This window comes from Lithobates pipiens, unplaced genomic scaffold (genome assembly GCF_037356315.1).
Source record: "Lithobates pipiens isolate NorthernLeopardFrog02 unplaced genomic scaffold, aLitPip1_a1.2 Scaffold_18, whole genome shotgun sequence".
Taxonomy (NCBI): Eukaryota; Metazoa; Chordata; class Amphibia; order Anura; family Ranidae; genus Lithobates; species Lithobates pipiens.
The window spans coordinates 485,891,843-485,917,994 of NW_027507758.1; the positions used below are offsets into that span (position 1 = coordinate 485,891,843).

General features: G+C 41.0%; 1 protein-coding gene across 3 annotated transcripts in view; it reads left to right on the plus strand.

The window, feature by feature from the left end:
• The window catches only part of SCLY (selenocysteine lyase), a 51,997-nt gene that overhangs the window by 14,084 nt on the left and 11,761 nt on the right, over positions 1-26,152 (plus strand). For all 3 annotated transcript variants that reach the window (XM_077488495.1, XM_077488494.1, XM_077488496.1), the window contains 7 exons: positions 6,434-6,534; positions 6,706-6,871; positions 9,604-9,731; positions 10,864-11,028; positions 17,404-17,510; positions 21,636-21,672; positions 22,757-22,840. In XM_077488495.1, the coding sequence (XP_077344621.1) occupies positions 6,434-6,534; positions 6,706-6,871; positions 9,604-9,731; positions 10,864-11,028; positions 17,404-17,510; positions 21,636-21,672; positions 22,757-22,840 (788 nt within the window). The remainder of the gene's footprint in view (positions 1-6,433; positions 6,535-6,705; positions 6,872-9,603; positions 9,732-10,863; positions 11,029-17,403; positions 17,511-21,635; positions 21,673-22,756; positions 22,841-26,152) is intronic.

Below are 26,152 nucleotides of genomic sequence, written 5' to 3' on the forward strand. Positions count from 1 at the left end.
GCTACGCACTCACCAGACACTTTAATAAGTACACCTTGCTAGTACCAGGTTGGACCCACTTTTGCCTTCAGAACTGCCTTAATACTTTGTGGCATAGATTCAACAAGGTTGGAAACAATCCTCAGAGATTTTGGTCCATATTGACATGATAGCATCACGCAGATTTGTCGGCTGCACATCCATGAAGTGAATCTCCCCCATTCCACCACATCCCAAAGGTGCCTTATTGGATTGAGATCTGGTGACTGTGGAGGCCATTGGAGTACAGTGAACTTATTGTCACGTTGAAGAATCCAGTTTAAGATGATTTGAGCTTTGTGACATGGTGCATTATCCTGCTGGAAGTGGCCATCAGAAGATGTGTACATTGTAGTCATAAAGGGATGGACATGGTCAGCAACAATATTCGAGTAGACCGTGGCATTTAAACATTGCTCAGTTGGTACTAAGGTTTACAATGTGTGGCAAAAAATATCCTCCACACCATTACACCACCACCAGCCTGAACCGTTGATCCGTGCTTCCATGTTGTTTACGGCAAATTCTGACCCCATCACTTACAGAATCTCACAAAAGTCAGTACAACAATCACGTTTTTGCAAATATTTTATTATATTTTTTCATGTGACAACACTGAAGAAATGACACTTTGCTACAATGTAAAGTAGTGAGTGTACAGTTTGTATAACAGTGTAAACTTTCTGACCCCTCAAAATAACTCAACACACAGCCATTAATGTCTAAACAGCTGGCAACAAAAGTGAGTACACCCCTAAGGGAAAATGTCCAAATTGGGCCTGTTACAGACTCACCCGGGACAGAGGCTATTGGAGGGGACTGAATGCTAGCCTCTTGCCTACCGATTATGGGCCCTGGCATTTGGGAGAATGGTGCTCTTTGTGAGCTGTAGGCCTGGGGACCCTTGAGGTAATGTTACTTTAGATTCAGGTCCATGTCCCCCAAGACACGCAGACTATGGGGACCCTGTATCAGCCATATTATAAATAGTGATTCATAATGTTGGGGCTCATAGAATATGCTGATGTCATCAACTTCAGCCACCTGTCTGTTGTCTGCTATAATGTGTTTATTGTGAATCAGGCTAGTGTGGGCTTTTTCACCCATTGTTGTTTGTGTTAGTTAATTCTGCTATTGTGGGAAGGTTTTCTTGGATTTGCCCAAAGACTATTCTTGGTTGTTAATTCTGAACAATACATGATCATTGAAAGAGCTGATCATATTGACCTCCGGAGACGGACTGTCTGGTCACCTAGGCTGCCTTAAGTGCTGTGCTAATTAACATGTTAATTATATAATTGTCTTGTAAGTTGTTGCAAGGGGGGGGGGGGGTATTCATGAGCAGCCCTACCTCATTATCTAACCCTTGTGTTAAAATGTTAAAAGTGTATAAAAAGGCTGTATTCTGTCCAATAAATCATTCAAGATTCTACAAGCTATTTTCAGCTAGACTTGTATTTAATACAGCTATAATAATATATCTCTCTGATGGTCAGACTGAAAGAAGCGGTATTACCGATGGAAGCACTCAGCAAAATATGGGATAGGATCTGTTACAGGGTCCAATTAGCGATTTACCCTCCCCTGTGTCATGTTACTCATTAGTGTTACAAGGTCTCAGGTGTGAATGGGGAGCAGGTGTGTTAAATTTGGTGTTATCGCTCTCACTCTCTCATACCTCATGGCAAATAACTCTCTGAAGCCCCATACACACTATCAGATTTTCTGCTGTTTTTTTCCTTCAGATTTACCAAAACCATATAATATGAGGTCAAACCTTAGGAGTTTCAATTTGTATGCAATCAGGCAGGCCCATGCACTACATGGTTTTGGTAAATCTGAAGTTAAAAATGAGCAGAAAATCTGATAGTGTGTATGGGGCTTAAGGATCTGAAAAAGGAAAATTGTTGCTCTACATAAAGATGGCCTAGGCTATAAGAAGATTGCCAAGACCCTGAAACTGAGCTGCAAAATGGTGGCCAAGACCATACAGCGGTTTAACAAGACAGGTTCCACTCAGAATAGGCCTCACCATGGTCGATCAAAGAAGTGCACGTGCTCTGCGTCATATCCAGAGGTTGTCTTTGGGAAATAGACATATGAGTGCTGCCAGCATTGCTGCAAAGTTGAAGAGGTGGGGGTCAGCCTGTCAGTGCTCAGACCATATGCCACACACATAAAATTGGTCTGCATAGCTGTCATCCCAGAAGGAAGCCTCTTCTAAAGATGATGCACAAGAAAGCCCAGAAACAGTTTGCCGAAGACAAGTAGACTAAGGACATGGATTACTGGAACCATGGCCTGTGGTCTGATGAGACCAAGATAAACTTATTTTGTTCAGATGGTGTAAAGTGTGTGTGTGTGGTGGCAACCAGGTGAGGCGTAAAGACAAGTGTGTCTTGCCTACAGTCAAGCATGGTGGTGGGAGTGTCATGGTCTGGGGTTGCATGAGTGCTTCAGACACTGGGAAGCTACAGTTCATTAAGGGCACCATGAATGTCAATATGTACTGTGACATACTGAAGCAGAGCATGAGCCCCTCCCTTCAGAGACTGGGCCGCAGGGCAGTATTCCAACATGATGATGACCCCAAACACACCTCTAAGACAAGCATTGCCTTGCTAAAGAAGCTGAGGGTAAAGGTGATGGACTGTCCAAGCATGTCTCCGGACCTAAACCCTATAGGGGCATCCTCAAATGGAAGGTGGAGGAGCGCAAGGTCTCTAACATCCACCAGCTTTGTGATGTCATTATGGAGGAATGGAAGAGGACTCCAGTGGTAATCTGTGAAGCTCTGGTGGAAATCTACACTTAGGGGTGTACTCACTTTTGTTGCCAGCGGTTTAGACATTAATGGCTGTGTGTTGAGTTATTTTGAGGGAACAGCAAATTTACAATGTTATACAAGCTGTACGCTCACTACTTTACATTGTAGCAAATTGTCATTTCTTCAGTGTTGTCACATGAAAATATAGAATAAAATATTTACAAAAATGTGGGGGTGTACTCACTTTTGTGAGATACTGTAAATGTCGCAGCTGAAATCAAGACTCATCAGACCAGGCAACATTTTTTCCAATCTTCTATTGTCCAATTTTGGTGAGCCTGTAGGAATTGAAGCCTCAGTTTCCTGTTCTTAGCTGATAGGAGTGGCATCCGGTGTTGTATTCTGCTGCTGTAGGCCATCTGCTTCAAAATTGGATGTTTTGTGCATTCAGAGAGGGTATCCTCCATACCTTGGTTATAACGAGTGGTTATTTGAGTTACTGTTTCCTTTCTATCATCTCAATCTAGTCTGCCCATTCACCTCTGACCTCTGACATCAACAAGGCATTTACCCCCACACAACTGCTACTCACTGGATATTTTTCTCTTTTCGTACCATTCTCTGTAAACCCTAGAGATGGTTGTGTGTAGAAATCCCAGTAGATCAGCAGTTTTTGAAATTCTCAGACCAGCCTGTCTGCCACCAACAACCCTGCCACGTTCAAAGTCACTTAAATCTCCTTTCTTCTCCATTTCGATGCTCAATTTGAACTCCAGTAAGTCATCTTCACCACATCTAGATGACTAAATGCATTGCGTTGCTGCCATGCGATTGGTTGATTAGCAAATTGTGTTACCAAGCAATTGAACAGATGTACCTAATAAAGTGGCCGGTGAGTGTATATCAAATCAATAGTTACCTTTAAAATTGCAGCGTGTGTGCTCTGTAGAAGACACCGCTGTCATAGGTGTAGTTATTTGTGTTTGCCTGCATTGTTCCAGCAAAAATTACATTTAAATGACATTAAAAAAGAAAGTATAATATAGGTCTAACTGTAACATATTAGTTGTGCTGTGTCTTGTTTCAGTTCAGACGAATGTTTAGAATGCTCTTCTACACAGGTACTAAGTTAGATTTAAAGTTCCAATCTAATTGCACGAATTGAATAGAAGAAAATCATAATGGGATGTATAAAGAAAGCAGGAAACCATTAATAAAGATGAGGCAACCAGACTTGTGTTTCAGTGCTTTAAGCTGTGCTTCTTTTCAGGCTGATACATAGTTAATGTAGGTCACAGGCCTGGTGTTTTAGGCCTATCACATTAACGTGTTTCGTCATCTTCAATAACATTTGCTACATGTGTAGTTCACCAAGTGGAAGTCTTTAAAGTTTAAAAAGTAATCTTGCTAAAGTAGTTAATGCTTGTCTACAGCTGTCGTACACATGTAAGTCGTCTAAATACTCAGAATTAACTGACCACTCCGAGCAAAATGGCTGCTGTACAGAGAGACCACAGCTAGTTAAAGCTCTTTAGAGGTGCGGCATTTTAAATGGAATGCAATAAAAAAAAAAGTAAAAATTACATAATTATGGTGAATAATATATTACTATGTGCAATTATAGTAGGTGGGGAGTTACATGCCTGGGGTAAACCTGGCATTAAAGAAACATGCTGGTTTAAATACTTTGACTCATTGACCTATAATAATATGCAGGTAGGGAGTTCTGACTTTCCTGTTATTTCTGATCTCCATATTTGTTATATGTCAGTCAGTATTAGAGGTAGAGAGTCAGTATAACAGTCAGGCAACTAGCATTTCTGTAGGAAGTAAGTAAAGTCAGCCCATATATTTTATATTTATTTATTGACGGGTTATTTTAACCACTTAAGCTCTGGACCATTTTGCAGGCCAAAGACCAGAGCACTTGTTGCGATTTGGCACTGCGCCGCTTTAACTGACAGTTGCGCGATCATGCGACGTGGCTCCCAAACAAAATTGACGTCCTTTTTTTCCCACAAATAGAGCTTTCTTTTGGTGGTATTTGATCACCTCTGCGGTTTTTATTTTTTGCGCTATAAACAAAAAAAGAACGCATTCTTTTTTACATTTTGCTATAATAAATATCCCCCAAAAATATATATAAAAAAAATGTTTTTCCTCAGTTTAGGCTGATACGTATTCTTCTACATATTTTTGTTAAAAAAAATTGCAATAAGCGTTTATTGATTGGTTAGCGCAAAGGTTATAGCGTTTACAAAATAGGGGATAGTTTTATGGCATTTTTATTCATTCTTTTTTTTACTAGTAATGGCGGCGATCAGCAATTTTTATTGTGACTGCGACATTATGGCGGACACATCAGACATTTTTGACGCATTTTTGGGACCATTGTCATTTATACAGCAATCAGTGCTATACAAATGCACTGATTCCTGTGTAAATGACACTGGCAGTGAAGGGGTTAACCACTAGGTGGCAGTGTAGGGGTTAAGTGAGTCCTGGGGTGTGTTTCTAACTGTGGGGTGGCGTGGCTGTGTGTGACACTTCACTGATCTCTGCTCCGATCACAGGGAGCAGAGATCAGTGACACTGTCATTAGGCAGAACAGGGAGATGCTTGTTTACATTAGCATCTCCCTATTCTTCCTCCCTGTGAGAGGATCGCGGGTATCCCCGCGGTGATCAAGTCTGCTGGACCTGCGATCGGACTCACGGAGGTCCCAACCAGCATGCGCGAATGCGATGGCACCGCAGAAAATTTAAAGGGACATACCTGTACGCCCATTTGCCTGTCTGTGCCATTCTGCCGACGTTCATCAGCGTGTGCCGGTCAGCATGTGGTTAATGGGTATTTTTAATGTTAGATTAAAGCAGGGGTCTCAAACTGGTGGCCCTCCAGCTGTTGCAAAACTACAAGTCCCATGAGGCATTGCAAGGCAGTTACAAGCATGACTCCCACAGCCAGAGGCATGATGGGACTTGTAGTTTGGCAACAGCTGGAGGGCCGACAGTTTGAGACCCCTGGATTAAAGGGTTTAGGTTAAAATAAAGATAACTATTAGTGTCAGGTTAAAGGTTAAAATGGTTCTAAAGTCAAAACAGTTTTTTGCCCTAATGCATTACTTGACTCCTCTTGCTGATCCAACACTGTCCTCGGCTGCAGCACCGCTCTTCTCTCTTCCTGGTTTAACAGGTGACACCAAGGCCAGGGGGAGCCATTGGCTCCTGCTGTTGTCAGTCAAACTCCTGTGAGAAGGGAGCGGGGGCATGGCTTACTGGCACTGTGTGTGTCTATGGACACACACAGCCTGGATCGAGAGCATACGTGCATGCATCCCCTCATAGCACCCGGGTTACTAAGGGGGTACTTAGAAGTAGAAGAGTGTAAAGCACGGACCGCCAAACAGGAAAGAGACCGCAAAAAAAAAGTGAATAACACTCCCCAGTCCTCCACTCAATAATTGCTGTTGCACAAATAATATGATAAAAAAAAAAAAAAGAAAGAAAAGTGCTGTCAATACAATTGAACAGTTATAGATTGTCAAAAGCAGCAGCTGAACTTTGCTCACCAAGTTGGAGATTCCGCTTTATGATTAGTAGTACTGTGAGGCTAAGGTATTGTTTTCCTGTATCCATTCCATTTCAGGATGTATAGCCAAGCAACTAATAGACAATGCCCGGGCACACATTGCCAGCATGGTAAAAGGAAAACCAGAAGATATCATCTTTACCTCTGGAGGAACAGAAGTGAGTCCGGGAATAGCAATGTTTTTTTTTACGTTTCTGTCAACCAGAAAATGTACAATTATCTATTTTAAAAATGTAAAATGGTGGGAAGGAAAAAGCTAAATAATTAACACATGTTAATGTGTGTTATTGTTCTCTCATTGCTTTTAACTGGAACTATCTCTATTCTAGGCCAACAATATGGTATTATTTTCGGCTGTGGAACAATTCAATATAAGAGCCAAAGAAAGTTCCAGTAACGGTGTGGACAAGGCACTGCCACACATCATTACTTCCAATGTGGAGCATGATTCTATTGTACTACCTCTTCAACACCTGCAGAGGGCGCACAGAGCCGGTACTTGTTTATTTGCTTCTAATGCTAATGTAACCTTACAAATTCTGCCATTCCTGTCCTGTAGCACATTACTGTACACCTGCCGGACTAACAAATTGCTTCCAGGCTTCATAATGTTAATATGTGCAGCTGCAATACAAACACAATGTACAAAGCACCCACATGACATGTACTCTTATACAATACAAGCACATTGTGTATTCTAGATCAGTGTTTCTCAACTCCAGTCCTCAAGGCACCCCAACAGGTCATGTTTCCATTATTTTGTACAGATGATTTGATCCGTTTCACTGCCTTAGTAATTACCACAGCCATTTCATCTGAGGGAAATCCTGAAAACATGACCCGTTGGGGCGCTTTGAGGACTGGAGTTGAGAAATACTGTTCTACATGATGCAGAAACAATTAAGATTGATATATTTCAGCATTTCATTACTTTCCTTAGTGCTTATTGAATGTATTTTTACTAAGCAGTATGTAATACAGGGAATAACAACTCAATTTTCTATTTAAATATTTAGTTCTGCAGTCAACAAAGCTTATCCTTCATGCTGATTGGAGAGCTCTGGCTTTGACTTTGCTGGGAGCATGTTGAACCTCTTCAGGGAGACCACTGATTCCACACGGAAAAAGTCAGAGTCCCACTCTGCAGCATGCTGACATGAGCCAGGCTTTTCTAGTCAGGCTGTGATTGCTTTGTAAGGAAAACAAACAGTGCAATTGTACACACCTTTTGTTTCGATGCACTGGGAAGGCGTTTCGCTAATTTACATGGAAATTTCAGTAGGGCTTGCATGCTGAACCTGCGGACAGTTTTTCAGTCTTGCACAGCAGTAAAAGGCTTCTCTTCTGCACTGAAAATGCCTAATCTAATTTCACTGCGCACTGTGAGTTTGTCACAGTGTGCAATAAAAGTTGAAGCAAGAGTCCGCCTCATTTCCCAGCCTGGAGCACGTCCACCATCATCTAGCCCTTTCCTCTTTAACTTAACTGTCACTGGTCAATCCCTTTCATTCATTGGATTTCAGACCTTTCAATCATGGAGGCTCAGCATCACATATGGGCATTACTTAGGGCTGTCTGAATGCAGTCTGTCTAGGAACTACTTCTCCAGGCCAAGAAGAAATTTCGTTATTTCCATAACTCCCCCCAAATATCAGCAAATATCAGCGCACTGCTTACATCAGGGTTGAGGGCTGTTGAGAGTAGTATTGAGGCAGGGAGTTGTGATATTTTTAGGTAGCTATGTACAGCAACCGGCTGATCCCTCACACCAGCCATGATCTGCCTGCATTGCAGATGAAGTAAGGCATGTAATTAAACCAAACATTTTTTAAATTATTTCATTAGCATGTTCATATAGCAAGAAAGAAAAGATGGCAAAATATAAGAACTTTATAAGGCCTCATGCACACAGACACTTAGACACTTAGCTGCTCCTGTGTTCTAAAATCCCCAGTGCTTTTTTTGAGTTTGGGGAGCCACAAATGTCATGTAAAGCCTCCAATACAAGTGAACAACTGTACTTGTGCATGAGGCCTAAATCAGATTGTACAGTAGGATTGTAACATATACCCAGCTTTAAATTCATTAGTCTCAAGTTATTTTTCTTGTATTGTGTTTTGATGTCTAATTGTTGCATTTTGTAGCCAGGCAAAGTGAAACCTATTCTATGTAATAAGCTATTTTTTGCCAAAGCCACTTTCACACCAGTGGACTGATCAGGTCCACCTGTCAGTTTTTTAGGCAGACCCAATCTGACCCTCCAGTCTCCTTTATGGGGTGGCTGGGGTCAATGGAGATGTGTCTGTTGACACCCTCAGACTGGATCAAATCGGATGACAGTTGGGTGTAAATGGACAGGTAGTCCATTTACATCCGACCATCCATAGAGGAGAGTGGGCTGTGTCCGCTCTGCAGAAGCAGTGTGGACAAGGACCAGCCATCTGCCTGCTTAGTGGGGATCAGCGGACAGATTCCCTGCTGAGCAGTCAGACTCCAATGGAGCCCCCCGGTGTGGAAGGGGCCTAAAAGTGCTGTCTAATTATGTGGAGATTAAGGATGAGCTCAGGCGTGTTCGCAACCCGCACGTGCAGAGCCCGCCAGGAAGTCGGCACTGCACATCGCTAATCGCAAGCAGTGAGAAATTTTCCTGATCCACGGCTGCAGAGATCAAGGAATGTCTCACTGCTTGTGATTAGTGCTCCGCAGTGCTGACTTCCTGGCGGGCTCTGCACGTGCGGGCTATGAACACGCCTGAGCTCATCAATAGTGGAGAACCTCTGCAGAGAAAATTTACAGAAGTAGAGGTTGAAAAAAGACACAAGTTCATCTAGTTCAACCAATGGAAATAAAACAAATGAATAGATAACCTCCATATACACAATCCTATACCCACAGTTGATCCAAAGGAAGGCAAAAACAGTTTATACCCACTCAGTTTACAATCAGATTCTGTGTGGGCCACCATTACTTCTCTTCACTGACTAATCATTCACTCATGTCAAACAGCTAGGATAGTGGATATGATTATTCAAGAATCATATCAATGCATTTATTCAGCCCGTGAATGACAGTTCCTTTAGTCCCTAAAATTATTTGACTGAATGTTAGTATTAAAGGAAGGCACAGCTTTACCTTAGAGATTTGTGCCCTAATTTGTTGCGCAGTTTTTGTTTTAAGACAGTTTCTTCTAGATGATTTTATGTCTTCTTTGCTTATTCCTAATCCAGAGGTGACTTTTGTGCCAGTATCCACTACTACGGGACGAGTGGAAATTGATGATGTTATTGCAGCTCTTCGTCCTAACACATGTCTCGTGTCTGTAATGTTGGCAAATAATGAAACTGGCGTTATCATGGTGAGTATTAGTTTAGTGATCACCTAGTACTGGTTTGCATACATGCTCATGTTTTTCTTTGTAGCTGTTCTTTATGGTGTGCTTTTTTGTAGTAAAATAAGAAATTATTTTTATTTGTTATGTAAACACTTGCAATCCGTTTATGATCAGAGATCATTGATGTCCAGAAGCCCAGACCATATTTAGTAGTATTAGCGTGTGTCTATAATTTGACAATAACTGTGACTAGTTTGCTTCATTTTTTTTTGTATTTTAATGCTATAATTGTATCTGTGAATTAGAGTATTAAACAGAAGCACACTGCCATCTTTAGACTGAGGTGGCATCTGCAGGCTGAAGAGATTTATTTTGTGAAGGGACCTCTGTCCTACATGCTATCACCATGATTGGCTGTTTTGGCAATCCCCGCCAAATAGCCTAAGTTGACTGGCTGAGATCAGTGGGGGTCATATAAATGATAGTATATTCGCTGCTGAGATAACTGTCATAGCATTTGCCGTTGGACAGATTTTCTGTCACAGATAAAAAAAGGACATATTTGTTTTACATAAATTTTAACAATGTGTAAGCCCCTTTCACATGGGGCTGTCCGTTTTTACTCATCCGCTTGTTCAGTGGGGATCATTCCGTTGATCCCCGCTGAGCCGGCGGATGACAAGTCCATCTATGCTCACTGTCAGAGAGACCTCTCTCCTCTATGGGGGATCGGATGATTACGGACCGCCTGTCCATTTTCGTCAGATCTGATCCGACAATCGGATTGAAAATAGGACATCCATCCGTCTGGATTTTGCAGATCGGATCAGGGCGGATCGAATGTCAGCGAACATGTCACCGCTGACATCCGGCTCTCCATAGAGATGTTCAGACAGGCGGATCGGAATGGTCCGCACGTGTGAAACGGCCCTTATGGTGTTATATTTGTAAAAAAAAAAAATTGTTTAAGATGGAAATGCTCTTTTAAAGGACTGGGGTACCAACATTACTACCAATTAGTTTTTCATTTTGTGGGTACATTGAAAACCTGTTTATGTGGGATTTGAGCATTCAAATATTGGAGTTATACAGTATGTGTAAGCTCCATTGACAAGTGCCTATTTTATTACCTATATGCTGATTCCTTCTTTTGCAGCCTGTGGGTGAACTGTCACAACGGCTTGTACCCATTTCTAAACAGCGTGCTAGCCAGGGGCTCCCCGCAATCTTGTTACACACAGATGCAGCACAGGCCCTGGGAAAGATCAGCGTGGATGTTCAAGAACTACAAGTCAATTATTTAACCATTGTGGGACACAAGGTATATTTATATTTGTGTGAAATGTTCAGTGCCATGAAAGGATTGTTTACCCTATCATGATCAGGAACCATGCATGTGCCTGGCATGTTTTAAACTAGGTAAAATTATTATTTCCAATTACATACCTACCTTGTAAAGGTGTAATCCCCCACCTTTGCCTGTTTATAAACTGTGGAAGCTAAAAATCCTGCATGTGGGTGACAAAGGTTTTTTTGATGCTTGCCATATTTATTCTATATTGTCACCTTGTCTATGAATGACCTACAGATTGAGGTCCTGCCATGCTGTATGTTTTATGATTCTTTTAATCACTTAATCACTTCCTGATTGATCACCCAGTCTGGCCAATTACTAACAAACAAAAAACACAGTCCCCCGGAATGTATAAGGAGTTTGTAGATATATTTAGTATTCTGTCTCGCGGTAATGTGACAAATGGTAGAACTTGCAACAGATTCATGTACATGTTGCTAAGGTGCATGTGAATTTGTCACAACTGTGACAGAACCGTGGGAAGCCTTTCTCCTGCAATATTATGGAATTAGGGAATTTTGTATTGGAAAAATTAGGGAATTTTACAGACACAGAAGATATTTGGAGAAACTTTGATAATAATGGAAGACTCAGATACCAGTCCAGAGTAACCTGAAGAAATGTTGTTGTAGAATTGCCCTAAAGATACAGCACGTTAAGTACACACATGACACAATCAATAATTTACTCCAACTTGGAAGAGGTCTTATTTAACTATTAGAGTTTGTTGCATGTGTAAGTACTAACAAAATGTGTCAGGGTTTTTCATTAATTAATACACCAGTAGAAATGTGTTGCAAATGCCTTAATAAATACCCAAAGTGTGTTTATTGATTGTAGATGTGTGTCAGCCAGTTGATCCCTCCAAAGACAATGGAAGGAAACCTTTATGCCTAGTACACACGAGAAAATCGAGCGACGAATCGTGTTTTTTTGCATGCTCCTCGCATGTCGAATTCAAGAAATGAAATGAAAATGAAATGAAAATTCTCGCACAATCCAGTACAACTTCCCTTGTGCATAGCTATGTAGTAGTGATGTCATGTACGTGTGACCTAAATCTGTGTATAGCCATATATCTGAGTGTAGTTGCGTATTCGTGTGCTACTCTCTGATCACTGAATCGATCTCTTCACATGTATTCTGTCGTTGTTATATTCCAAATGGAGTTTTTGACAGATGCAATGCAGGAGTCAGCACATCAAATTGCCATCCTTGGTGTTTTGGTTATCAGGAATGTCTTTAAACAGAAGAAACCAGGAAGGATGTGATGCAAGCAGTGACTTATGAATCATCAGAAATATTTTCACATATGTCTTCTGAGAGAGCTGCAGGAGAACAACCCAGACGATTATAGGAATTACATACAGATGAATGAGGAGTGTTTCCAATATTTACTGCAAGCCGTTACACCGTTCATCCGGAAAAAGGGCATTCCAATGTGGGAATCCATTAGTTCCAAATAAAGACTAATCAGCACTCTACTTTAACTGGCAACAGGGAGAAGCCTACAAGACCTTAAATTCTCAAAAGGCATTTCCCCACAAGCTATTGCAAAAATTATCCCTAAGACCTACAAGTCACTCATCCAGGCATTAAAGGACAAGTAAATTAAGGTAAAGTGCATTTGATTGCTTTGTTTTTTTTTTTTAAATGATCTCTAAATGTGTTTTATTTTTTTTTTTTTTTTTATTTTTTTTTTTATAATAATATGTTTATTTCCTTTCAGTTTCCCAGCAACCCACTGGAGTGGAAGGAGGTTGCCAACAATTTCCAACAACATTGGAACTTTCCAAATTGTGGTTCCTGTATGTAGATATTGGAAAGAATGGGTGCAATTCATATGGTAGTGTCACAGAACAAACATGATTCTATAAGCGCCTAAAGCAGGCATACTCAACCTGTGGCCCTCCAGCTGTTGCAGAACTATGAGTCCCATGAAGAATTGCAAGACTGACAGTTACAAGCTTGACTCCCAAAGACAGAGGCATGATGGGACTTCTGTAACAGCTGGAGGGCCACAGGTTGAGCACCCTTGGCCTAAAGACTGGAACACTCAACTTGCCATCTTGTGATGAAACAGTTGAAGAAATTAACGTTGAATTTGTGGCAAATGATCCTTTTGAGCTCATTGAACGCATAATGAACCATTCCCCGTGAGAAACCTTACACGAGACCAGAAGATATTTAATTACAGGTTGTCCCTTGCATGCATGGGACGTGAGTTGTGGAAAATGCCTTTGGCATTATGGCCTACCAATTTTGACCTTTTCTTACAACCATAATCTTGCGATATACAAAATGTACTTACTTGTACTTTTTTGTTGTGTCCTGCACAACTATGATCAGGGGTATAAGACATCTGTGCCATTTGCAAGAGACACAGATAATGCCTGGGAGTAGTATTCATGGAGAAAGACATGATCGCATAGAGGGACTCACTGGACATCCCAGACCCACCAATACAAAATGCCCAGCAATGCAGGCTGACCATATGCAGTATTTTGTTGGCAGGGGGTCAGTGCCCTGGCAGGATGACATGTAAAGGTCACGTGCCAACTTGTACAAATAAACCATGGTCTATTACAGTACTGTTGTTCTTCTGTTTTCTCTGTGAATTTTAAAACCTATACATTAATACAAGTTACATTTATTCTGGTATCTATGGCAGTTTGCTGTTAATTGTTCAATAAAATATTGCTATGTAATTTTGCCATGCTGTTGTCTTCACTAATGCTTTTGGCTCCTAGCTGTCTGTAACATGCTGGAATTTGAGGTGTCAATGTTGTGAGCATAATGGCCAGAGACACTTCCAAATGTCTGTAGGATGTTTACAAAAAACAAGGATGTCACATTCTATGCAAAAGAGCATACATATTCCAATACACAATCAAAAAGGTCTGAATGAAAAGCTGGCCCTTTTAATAACATCCTTGGAAAGAAGGTAAATTCTTAGCAGTCCTTCCAAAAATGTTCTGTTACAACCTAGCACTTTTTGGTTTCTGATAGCCATGCATATGCTTCCATCCTATTTTTTCAAAATAGATATCAAGAATTCTTGGTTTTGTTATAAGACACATTATTTGTTCTTGCTTTTCAGCAAGGCCTTTCATTTTTGGGGTAGTGCTAGGTTTGCATGCTTGCAGCTGGCCTTGTATGCTACCACTACCAAATTTTTCAGTGCTTTAGGAATACACTTTTTTTGTTTTTAAATATACGGTAATTTCTATAGTTAATGCTGTGCCTGCTGCAGACATTAGCTACGTGGGACACAAAATAGGAAACCTTAGAACCGTATTTAAAAAGGAACTTAGTAAGGTCCATGCACTTCAAAAGTCCGGAAGGGGGAGCCGATGGCATCTATGTTCCATAGTCTATAGCTATAGTCATAAGTTTTCCTTTTGTTATTTCACTCACAGGAACCAGAAACAAATGAGGAGTTAAATGTGTCCACTCCAATAACACCAGCGCACCGGCCTAAAAAGAGGAAGAACCTGGGGGATGCAACTACTTTATTTCTTACCAAGGAAACTACTACTCTTCAATGGAAGCCTAACGAGTCAGCCGCTTTTGGCATCGCCACAACCAACAAGCTGAAAGAAATGTCTGAGGAGCAGACAGTTTGCAAAGAGTTTGCTCCCTGAAGTCCTGGATCAAGGGGTTAAGGGAGAATTGACATGATATACACATGTCACATATGTCACTCCGACATATACACATATGTCGGAGTACAATTCACCACCATGACAGCTATCCACCCAACCCTCACAACACACAGAACATAGTTTGTGGCATGATTCACAATGGCAATATCTACAACATGAGCGCCAACATTCAACATAATCACAGGATTTTCATTACACTCACTTCTGTTGGACCTCTTGGCCACTGGCTCATTGGCACTGGTGTAGTGGTTAGCACTCTCACCTAGCAGTAAGAAGGGTTGCTGGTTCGAATCCAAACCACGACACTACCTGCCTGGAGTTTGCATGTTCTCCCTGTGCCTGCGTGGGTTTCCTCCGGGTACTCCAGTTTCCTCCCACACTCCAAAGACATGCAGGTAGGTTAATTGGCTTCTGTCCAAAATTGGCCCTAGTATATGAATGGGGACCTTGGAATGTGGGCTCCTTGAGGGTAGGGACCGATGTGAGTGTGCAATGTACAGGGATAGGGACAATTGTAGACACTCAGGTTGAACTGGATGGACTGGTGTCTTTATTCTACCTTACAAACTATGAAACTATATGGGACATGGGAATTCATAACCTACATTGCTGTTTTTGCTGGCTGCACTTTTGATATGCACTTTAAATGTATTTTTCATTTGGTTACTTGTCTTCAAATAGTTGTCTGTCTTTTTTTTTGTAAAACAAATTGCTTTGACAATAATGCTGTTTACATTTTTTGAGTGCCATTAAATAAAATTTTCACACAGAACTACAGTTGAAGCTTCTTAAATTCAGTCTAGACAAACATGTCTTCTAGACAATGACTTGGTGTCATTGATCTTGTATGCACCAACAAAAATGCTAATTTCTTTTGGGGTAATGACGTGCAATAACACTTGAAGTGAATATTGGTGACTTTACTTTGCAGCACACATACAAGGTGGCGGTGATCTTTGCCCTGCGAAAAGTGTTGACACATTCTACAGGGATGTGTATTTAGGCTAATCATGTGTTGTGTGTAAACCAAAGTATGAATTAAATTACATAGGTCAGCCTCAAGTAATCTTCCTATTGGCTAAAAAAACACTTGTATTTATTTGAAAAAAAGGAAAATGGTTTTCCTTATATTTATCCAAATTTATTACACTGCACAACACTTTCATCATCATGTAAAAAAAAAAAACAATAATTGCTAGGTATACATTTTTTATGTGATCTTCAGATAAGTAACAAATAATAGCAATAATATAATCATTCAATAATTGCTATTAGCCTGCAAATGATGTTGCTGTATTTAGGAGCTTTTTTCGAATATTGTTTTCATTGCCATATCTCCTCCAGGTTATTTTTGTGTTTCTGATCATGTGTGGATTTTTTTACGCATGAATCCTGTACTGATTATACCAAAACCGTGCATTCTGTTATTGTACCAGGAACATTTTCATGCTTATCCCTTCAGATCATTTTGCATGAACTGCCGTGATCGGTTTTTGAAAGCTGTGTACTAACAAACAGGTTATCGGACGATCGCTCCGAAAGCATTTTTTTCGTCCGATTTTCTCATCATGAGTACTAGTCATTACAGTAGTCACTTCTCCAGACGGGTCCCTTGCCACCCATCAAAATAATTGTTTGATTGAACTAAACTACACATCTGTTATTTCTCTATTTTTATGACCTGCTCCTTATTGATGAAGATGATGATGATTTTCTTTCCTAGCAGTTAATTAAAAGTTGGGGTCATTGGGCTTTGAACTTGTGTCAATGGCATCGGTTTGAAACACTTCTGTGATCATTCAGAATTTATTGACATTTGACCTGCAGTCTATCACCCTTATGTGGTTTTTCAGACCAGCAGTAATTGAGGTTACTATTAGCGGCTATATCCACAGTTAGTAATCGCATGCCAAAAATCCAACAGGCTGGTTGTACTGAAGTCGCTCGATGGATTGACTTCAGTGAAACTAGCCTGCCCATACATGGATTGAATCTGGGCCGGTTCCTGCTGACTGGCTGAGATTCAATCCATGTATGGCCAGCTAAAGTCAGTTTTTAATTCACCGAGAGTACTAGGAAACTAAAAGTAAAACTTTTTTTTTTAGCTTTGGATAAAGTGAGAAGGATTAGAACACCTATTTGGTTCTTTTTTGCTGTCTGTGCTCCTGTTAGGGAGATTCACTGTCTCTATTTGTACTGTTTACCAATATCATTGATAGTGAGAGTAAAAAAAAAAATCCCAAATTTTGGGTTGTCTCAAATAAAATAATAGAGGGGAGATCTTCCAATGGGGACAATAGGATTTCCTTCATTTATAGGGATTTCCTCTCACTTTCTGTTTTGGCTATGTGACAGGAAGTAAAGGTAAACCTCCACAATGGGACACAGATGGGAATATATAAACTGACAGGGGTTATAATCCTCCCTTACTCTATCCAAAATGAAAATAAAGTTAAGCCTATAGTTCTTTAAGTCGATTTCAACTGAAGTGAGCTGTGTGCGTATTTCCCTTAATTCTATGTGACTGGGACTCTTTTGCTTACTGGTCTACTTTCAGAAAGTAAATATTAATCAGATAAGCAGAAGCTGCAGTTGTTACGAATTGCTGCACAATGCTTCTTATTGCATCTTATTGATAAATAGCTAGAGTGTGTTATAATTATTTTGCTTTGTTTAGTTCTATGGCCCTCGTATTGGAGCTCTTTATGTCCGTGGAATAGGGCACCAGACGCCACTGCTGCCAATGTTATATGGAGGAGGACAGGAGCGCAACTACAGGCCAGGGTAAGCAGTGCTCAGTTATATTGATTCACCATATATATTTTGCATTGGAAGGTAGCATAAGCCGTTTGACCATATAAACATATTAAACAGAAGCTGAAAAGGAGCTAAACCCTATTAAACTGAGAAAAGGAGAATTATCAATAATTTCAGGTTTTAAAATGCCCACAGCCCTTTATATCATTATAACTGACTCATATTTTTGTGCAGGTGATGTTGATTGGCTATAAATAGCAATTCAAGACAACAAGCAAACCCAGTCAGTATAATAATGATAGCCAGCAAGCACAGCAATGATGCCTAAATTGGAAAATTTGGCTTAATTTGAGTTTTGTGTAATCCCCCAAAGTCAGAATCTAGAGACCATTTTACAGTGTCACTGGGAGTTTACTTCCTGAAGTGTCTGTTGTGTATTTTGCTTCCTCTCTGCTTCCCATATTAGCAGTTAGAGTCAAACTTTCAATGTAGTCTCTCGGGATAGCAGGAACTGTTATTACTGACATATTTTGTACTTGAAGTTTTCAGTCAAAGACTGCAAGAATTGTGCAGTGGGTGTATTTGGGAATTCCTCTCCTACATCACAAACGGGTTTCTAGATCACCAGAGCACATACAAAGGAAGCGCAGTGGACTGGTACAGTACAGAAGTGCCTTGGTGTTCCCTGTATGCATTAGAAAGTTCTATTTCTGGTTTTGACGTAAAGGGTAACTCCACTTTCGTGGGGAAAAAAATAGCAAATAAAGAAAAAATAATATAGCGCATATGATTGCGAAGCTAATCATTTTGTAATTGAATGTTATTAAAAATCACCTTTCCATTTCAATCTGCAGCCACTGTAATTTTCTGAGAATACATTGCAATATGGCTACGTGGAGTTTTCTGTACACAGAGTGCGTACTGACCACTCCCCAGAAACATCATTTCCTGCTTGTGTGATTGGCTCACCAATTTTCCCAGTAGTCTGCCTAAGATACAAGTCCGATTTCAGGCATCCCTTGCAGTAAAAATTTCATTTTTTTGAAAGATACTTTCAATAGGAACCCGTCTAAAGGAATGCAGACCCAGCAGATTTCTTCATTAGTGCCCTGTAGCTCCACACTTGACAGTTAATTATGAAACCACTCCCATTAGACCCACTCAGTACAGAGGCACAGAGAAATACACATGGATTTCTTCAGAATAACAAAAGGTAGGAATCAGCAACAAAGGTTGTTATAGTCCTTGCAATGTACATGGATCACCCAGAGGGGAATGTTTTTTTTTCACCAAAAGTGGAGTTAAGCTTTAGGTCTACCTTTATGCTTACCAAAAGAGGCATTTTAAATAAAAAATCTTTATTTATACAGACAAAGGGTACAAAAAGACAGTACATTAAATGTGAATTAACAGTACACTATGAAGGCACAAGTATAGTACAACAGTCTTTCCATAAAGAGAGGCTGATATTACAAAAATAAGAATGCAGGGTATAACACAGTTGAATTTAAAATATTTCAGAGAAGGGACATCCCTGGTGGTGAATGCATTGATTCTTGACTGGAAAATTTGCTGTATGAAGGTGATCCTATACTATTTTGGTGTGAAGGATGTGCCTACGAGTGGCAGTAACGATCCTTACCTGAGAAGAGGCATGTTTTCTTAGGCGGCCATCCAAAATGGGAATTTCCATTTTTGCAGTCAGAATTTGAGAAAACTTCTTTTATATGTTTGTTATGTGTTCCCACTCACACAACTTACCTAAACATATTTTTTTTTATATATTTCTTACTTTTTAGATGTTTCTGAGGTGAAGGCCTCATGACAGATTGCAAACATTTTGGAACAATCTCAGACTATCACTGTCCTCACACAGCTATCCATTACCATGCAAAGCAGAAAGTCAGCGTCTAAATGTTTAACCCTTTGTTAGGATAGACAGTGTTCACGTTTGGTTGACAACTGATATGGAGATCTACCAGCACATTACAGACAGGGTTAATTTTGATAAACATTAACCACTACAATACAGGGCAATTTCGCCCCCTTCCTTCCCAGCCCAGTTTTCAGCTTTCAGCGCTCTCGCACTTTCAATGACAATTGCGCGGTCATGCTACACTGTACCCAAATTTAATTTTTATCATTTTGTTTGCACAAATAGAGCTTTATTTTGGTGGTATTTATTCACGACTCCGTTTTCTATTTTTTGCGATATAAGGGAAAAAATAGCGGAAATTTGTAAAAAAAAAAACTATATTTTCTTCTTTCTATTTTAGAAGAAATCTAATAAAATCAAATTTTGTCATAAATGTAAGCCAAAATGTATTCTGCTACATGTTTTTGGTTAAAAAATTTCCGTTAAGTGTATAATAATTGGTTTGTGTGATCACGGACATATGTACGCAAATGATCATGTACAGATGTGTGCAGGTGATCACGTATATACGTGTGCAGATAATCATTGGAACATGTGATTTTAGTGGGACATATGTGGGGGACATGTGTTTTTATTATTTGGGGACGTGTGTTTTGGGGACATGTGTGTTTACATGTGTTTTACACTAGGTTGGTGATCAGTGAGTAAAAAGCTGTAAAAAAATAGCTCATACTCACTGATCACCAGCCGGCTGCAGAAATCCGCTCTCCTCTCCTCAGTGACAACTTCCGCGTGAGGAGAGGAGACCTGATTGCCTAGCAACTGGCTGTTTGTTTACATCACATGAGGGCTGTGATTGGACACGGCCGTCGTGATCAGGAGGGCCAATCACAGAGCCCCCCTGCCGATCCAAGATGCGCTGTGTCCGGGTGACACGAGCGCATCAGGATCGCGCCGCTGCGCGGGCATGCGTGCGAACGAACCCCCTCCTTCTGAAGGACATTCAGAAACATCCAGTCAGAAGGAGAAGGCTCCCGCCCGGCTGTATATATACATTTCCCGGGTGGGAAGTAGTTAAACTGGGAGTAAACTCCCATCCCTGACTGTTACCTATAAGACTGTAAGCCTATAATAAGGCTTGCCTCTAGGGGCTGTAAATATCTCCTAAACGTGCACCGTTTAGGAGATATTTACTGTACATGCAGCCAGTGATGCCACTGGCACTTACGCTCTAAAGGAAAGGCCACCTGGGCTGTTCCTTCAGAGTCCTGTGCCATAAACGTCATCTCCCACGTGCAAATGCATGAGAGTGACGTCATCGTGGCTCCGGCCAGTCACGCAGCCAGAGTCTTCAAACCCGGAAGGAAGACCGGGTGAAGATGGGAGCGCCTGCAGCAGTGACAGCGTGGCACTGGAAGGGCTTCGTTTTTAGGTAAGTTTAACATCATGTGCTAGTATGTGATGCATACTAGCAAATTATGACATTACCTTTCAGGTTAGAAGAAAAAGAAAACACCCAGCTGTTTACTACCGCTTTAATTCCCCAAACCACTTCCATAGGAAAATGTACTTTAGGAGTAAAATGTAAGAGCAAGTAAAATGCTAAGCTGCAATTTCTATTTTTTAAAGGCATGCTATGTGAATAAGGGCATGTAACAACTATAAAGTAAGTGTTATCCCGATTTGGCTGCAAAAGTGGAAATGCTGGGTTCACACCGCTGCGGGGGGAGAACCGGATGTGATTCGCACAGCAAATCACATCCGATCTCCGTAGCACTGCGAGTTCAGCCATACAGATAGTATGGCTGAACTCGCAGCTGTCCCGCAGCAAACTCGCACAGGACCCTTTTTTGGGTCCGCAACGGAATCGGATCGCATGGGGGTTCACACCATGCGATCCGATTCCTGTGCGAGTCGGCAGATCGCACTGCGATATGCCGACGGATCTGGGGGTGTCATTAACATAACATTGACACCCCCAGCCGTCCGCATAGGGCAGTGTGAACTGCCGGCGGGAGGTATGCGATGCGGGAAAACGCCGCGGATTCGCGGCGTTCCCGCATCGCAATAGTGTGAACCTAGCCTAACTGATTTTTTTCAGCATGCTGGGAGATCACTGAGACCAACACTGCAGACTTTTGTCACTTCATAGTGTATGCCATTAGTAAAAAAAAAATAAGTAACATAATGTTATGGTAAGAAAATTCTGCATAATTATAGATTGATGACTTTTATATGTTTCTCGTTGTCTCCTTGACACCTGTTGTCTTCTCCAGGACAGAAAATACACCAATGATTGTGGGGCTAGGCAAGGTGAGGTCGGATTTCTTCTTCATAGCAAAGATGGTACAATTAGTAGTTTAAATGTATAGCCAATAGGAATCCATCAGTTATAAAGTTGATAGGGCTTTGAATTTTCTTGCTGAAAAATCTTGAGTGTATTATGTATATTTATTACTGAATACATGCTACCTTATGCATTTCCTTTCATTAAACACTGTCATTAGATACCACATTCATGACACATTAAATGAATAACTTTAGCAAAGGAGCACATAGTGTTGCTCCCTGTCTCCTGACAATCCTTAGCTTATTTGCCTATTGCTGTGCTCAATTGTTCTTTTTGCTGACCTCCTCACTACTGTGTTCTGGATTGGTGTGGAGATTGGTGGGAGAAAGCACTGAGCACAGCAGGTGTCCCAGGCGATTAACACTCCTGAAAGTGTAGATTTCAGAAGGAACTTCAGATAACAATTTTTCACTGGAGACATGTTCTTCAGTGTTCAGTGGCACAAAGAGCGACTGAGTACGTTTAAGCATGCTGCAAAGCAGATGTTGTCTAGGGTGTATAATTTCATATTTCTTAAATTAACAAGTGCATATTGCCATGTTTCTCTAGTTGACCTCCCTCCTCCCAGGCCTCCAGCCAGCTGCATATCCCCTAACATTCCAGAATGCCACCCAACCTTCCATGGTAGTGCCCAGCTCTCCTCAACCTCCCATAGTACCATCAGGCCCCCTGAAAGCCCTCCAGCCCCCCATAGTGCCCCAACCTCCAACATTGTCCCATAGTGCCATCCTCCTACAGTGCACCTTAGTCCTGGAGTGCCCTCCAGTTTCCAACAGTGCCCCTGCAATGCTTCTAGCCACCTGGGGAGACCCCAGCACCCACAGTTACCTCTAGCTGCCCCCAGAATTCTCTCCTGCAACACAATCTGTAGCAGAGCCTCCAAACCCCTTCCCCCAATTCTCTCCACTTTGACACCCAGCCCTATCCAGAGCTTTCCAATATTTCAATACATATTTTGTATCCCCATGCTTTTATTGTGTGACTATAAACATTATTTACTGTAACAATGTTGATTAATCTACCGTAATTGTACTGCTGTTCCTCCAGGCTGCAGAGTTAGTCAGTTTACACTGTGCTGTATATAAGAGCCACCTCCGAGAAGTACGAGACTATCTGGAACAGAGATTAAAGGTGAGTAACATCATCCTGAAGAATATTTTTCACAGCACTGGGGTGGTTTTTCTGGGAGGTAGTTTTTATCTTCCCACACCATCTATTTGTTTGGCTTGCAGAAACACATTTATTTTACTCTTGTATAAAGCACTAACAGATTATGTACAGCTTTACAGCGTATACATTACAAGTATATCAGCCCCTGCTCTGATGTTTTTTTATTACTTTCTAAAGTCCCTAGTCATACAGAAAAGACTCCATAGGGCCAGTAAAGTGACTAGTATGTTACAGCCATTAATGTCTAAACCGCTGGCAACAAAAGTGAGTACACCCCTAAGTGAAAATGTGCAAATTGGGCCCAATTAGCCATTTTCCCTCCCCGGTGTCATGTGACTCGTTAGTGTTACAAAGTCTCAGGTGTGAATGGGGAGCAGGTGTGTTAAATTTGGTGTTATCGCTCTCACTATCTCATACTGGTCACTAGAAGTTCAACATGGCACCTCATGGCAAAGAACTTTCTGAGGATCTGAAAAAAAGAATTATTGCTCTACATAAAGATGGCCTAGGTTATAAGAAGATTGCAAGGCCCTGAAACTGAGCTGCAGCAAGACCAGCCAAGACCATACAGCGGTTTTAAGGGACAGGTTCCACTCAGAACAGGCCTTGCCATGGTCGACCAAAGAAGTTGAGTGCACATGCTCAGCGTCATATCCAGAGGTTGTCTTTGGGAAATAGACATATGAGTGCTGCCAGCATTGATGCAGAGGTCGAAGGGGTGGGGGGGGTCAGCCACAAAGCGTCAAATTGCATGGCTGTCATCCCAGAAGGAAGCCTCTTCTAAAAGTGATGCACAAGTGATGTACAAGAAAGCCCGCAAACAGTTTTCTGAAGACAAGCAGACTAAAGACGTGGGTTACTGGAACCATGTCCTGTGGTGTGATTAAACCAAGATAAACTTATTTGGTTCAGATGGTGTCAAGCGTGTGTGGCTGCAACCAGGTGAGGAGTACAAACACACGTGTCTTGCCTACAGTCAAGCATGGTGGTGGGAGTATCATGGTCTGGGGCTGCATGAGTGCTGCCATCACTGGGGAGCTACAGTTCATTAAGGGAACCATGAATGCCAACAAGTACTGTGACATACTGAAGCAGAGCATAATCCCCTCCCTTCAGAGACTGAGTCACAGGGCAGTATTCCAACATGATAATGACCCCAAACACACCTCCAGACAACCACTAAAGAAGCTGAGGGTAAAGGTGATGGACTGGCTAATCATGTCTCCAGATCTAAATCCCATTTGAGCATCTGTGGGGCATCCTCAAACGGAAGGTGGAGGAGTGCAAGGTCTCTAACATCCACCAGCTCCGTGATGTCGTCATTAAAGAGTGAAAGAGGAATCCAGTGACAACCTGTAAAGCTCTGATGAACCCCATGCTCAAGTGGGTTAAGGCAGTGCTGGAAAATAATGGTGGCCACACAAAATATTGACACTTTGGGCCCAATTTGGACATTTTCACTTGGAGGTGTGCTCACGTTTGTTGCCAGCGGTTTTGACATTAATGGCTGTGTTGAGTTATTTTGAGGGGACAGCAAATTTACACTGTTATACAAGCTGCACACTCACTACTTTACATTGTAGCAAAGTGTAATTTCTTCAGTGTTGTCACATGAAAAGATATAATAAAATATTTACAAAAATGAGGGGTGTTCTCACTTTTGTGAGATACTGTGTGTGTGTGTATATATATATATATATATATATATATATATATATATATATATATATATATATATAAAATAAGGGCTGGGAAAATTAAAGATTAATTCCTCGATTAATCGTTAATTTTTTTGATCGATCAAAATGATTTTGATCGGTACTCACCTCTCCGCCAGCTTCCGGGTCTTCAGGAGTTCCGTCGGAGATCTTGTGATGTCACCGACATTGATGTCACCGGATTTCTCCCCCCTTCCCCAAGTGTCTCCGTCTGCTAATGAAGGGAAGGGGGGGAGTCCGGTGACGTCACAGACATCGACATCAGCCTGGACAGTGATGGTAAATATGGATGTGGTTAACTGGGATCATTCAGTGAGCTAAGTGTAGGCAAATTTGATAACCTCGGTTTTTAACATTGTTGTAAAAAAACAACAAAATGTAAACACTCTGGTATGTCTGCGTGACTGGCTAAAGTGATGCCTACTTGCCTACTATAAAGTGACTGACAGCCAATATACTAGCTAAGTTTTATAATTAAAGTTAAACTAACTTTCTACGTTTTTCTTAAAGTTTAATAAAAAAAATGACTTACTTCAGTGCTACAGTTTGAATTTAAAACATATTTGTGTGAACTGTGAAGTTAAGTCATAGATTGTGGAAACTAACTAGTGTCGGGTGATTTATATAGTGTATACCACATTTATCACTGACTAATGCAGAGTTGCAATGCAAGGAGATCAGCTAAAAGTAGTTGGATCTGTATGTGCATTATAATTAATCAAAATGAATCGATTAAAAAAAAAAAAAATTAATCGAACAAGAAAAATGTAATCAGTAACAACCCTAAAAATCCAGAGAAAACATGATACAAATGGTATAATTTGAGTTGCAGTTCAGTGAGTAAAATAAGTATTTTATCCCCTACAAACCAACAATAATTCTGGCTCCCGCAGACTGGCTACAGTATGTACTCATGTGGTACCCAGATTAGTTCTGAGATTTGTTGTTTACAAGTTAAAAACTTTTTTTTGCTAGAAAATTACCTAAAACCCCCAAATATTATAAATTTTTTTCTAACACCCTAGAAAATAAAATGCCGGCCGTTGCAATACTTTCTTTCACACCGTATTTGCGGAGCAGTCTTACAAGCGCACTTTTTTTTAATTAAAAAATAAGACAGTAAAGTTAGCCCAATTGTTTTTTTATTATTATTTTATTGTTTATTTATTTATTGTGAAAGATAATGTTACACCAAGCGCTTCCACCCTGCACAGGTATGGAGACGGGTGGGGGCCATCTTCCCTTCACTCATCTCCATACCAAGCCAGGGAGAGGACCCGATCGCCTCCGCCGATGGCTTCGGGAAGCGGCGGAGGGCACCAGAGAGCGGTGGGCCTCTCCCGCTGCCGAAAAAAGTGATCTCGTGGCGCAGAGACCACTATTATCGGAAACCAGACCGCTCACTAAAGAAGAGGATACCAGGGTTATGGCAGCTAGCTGATGCCATAACAAAGATATCCCTCTTCAAAGTGCCGATAAATATCTGCGTGAGTCGGTCTGGAAGTGGTTAAGAAGGGGCTCCTAACGACAACTTGTTTTGTGTATAAAAGACACC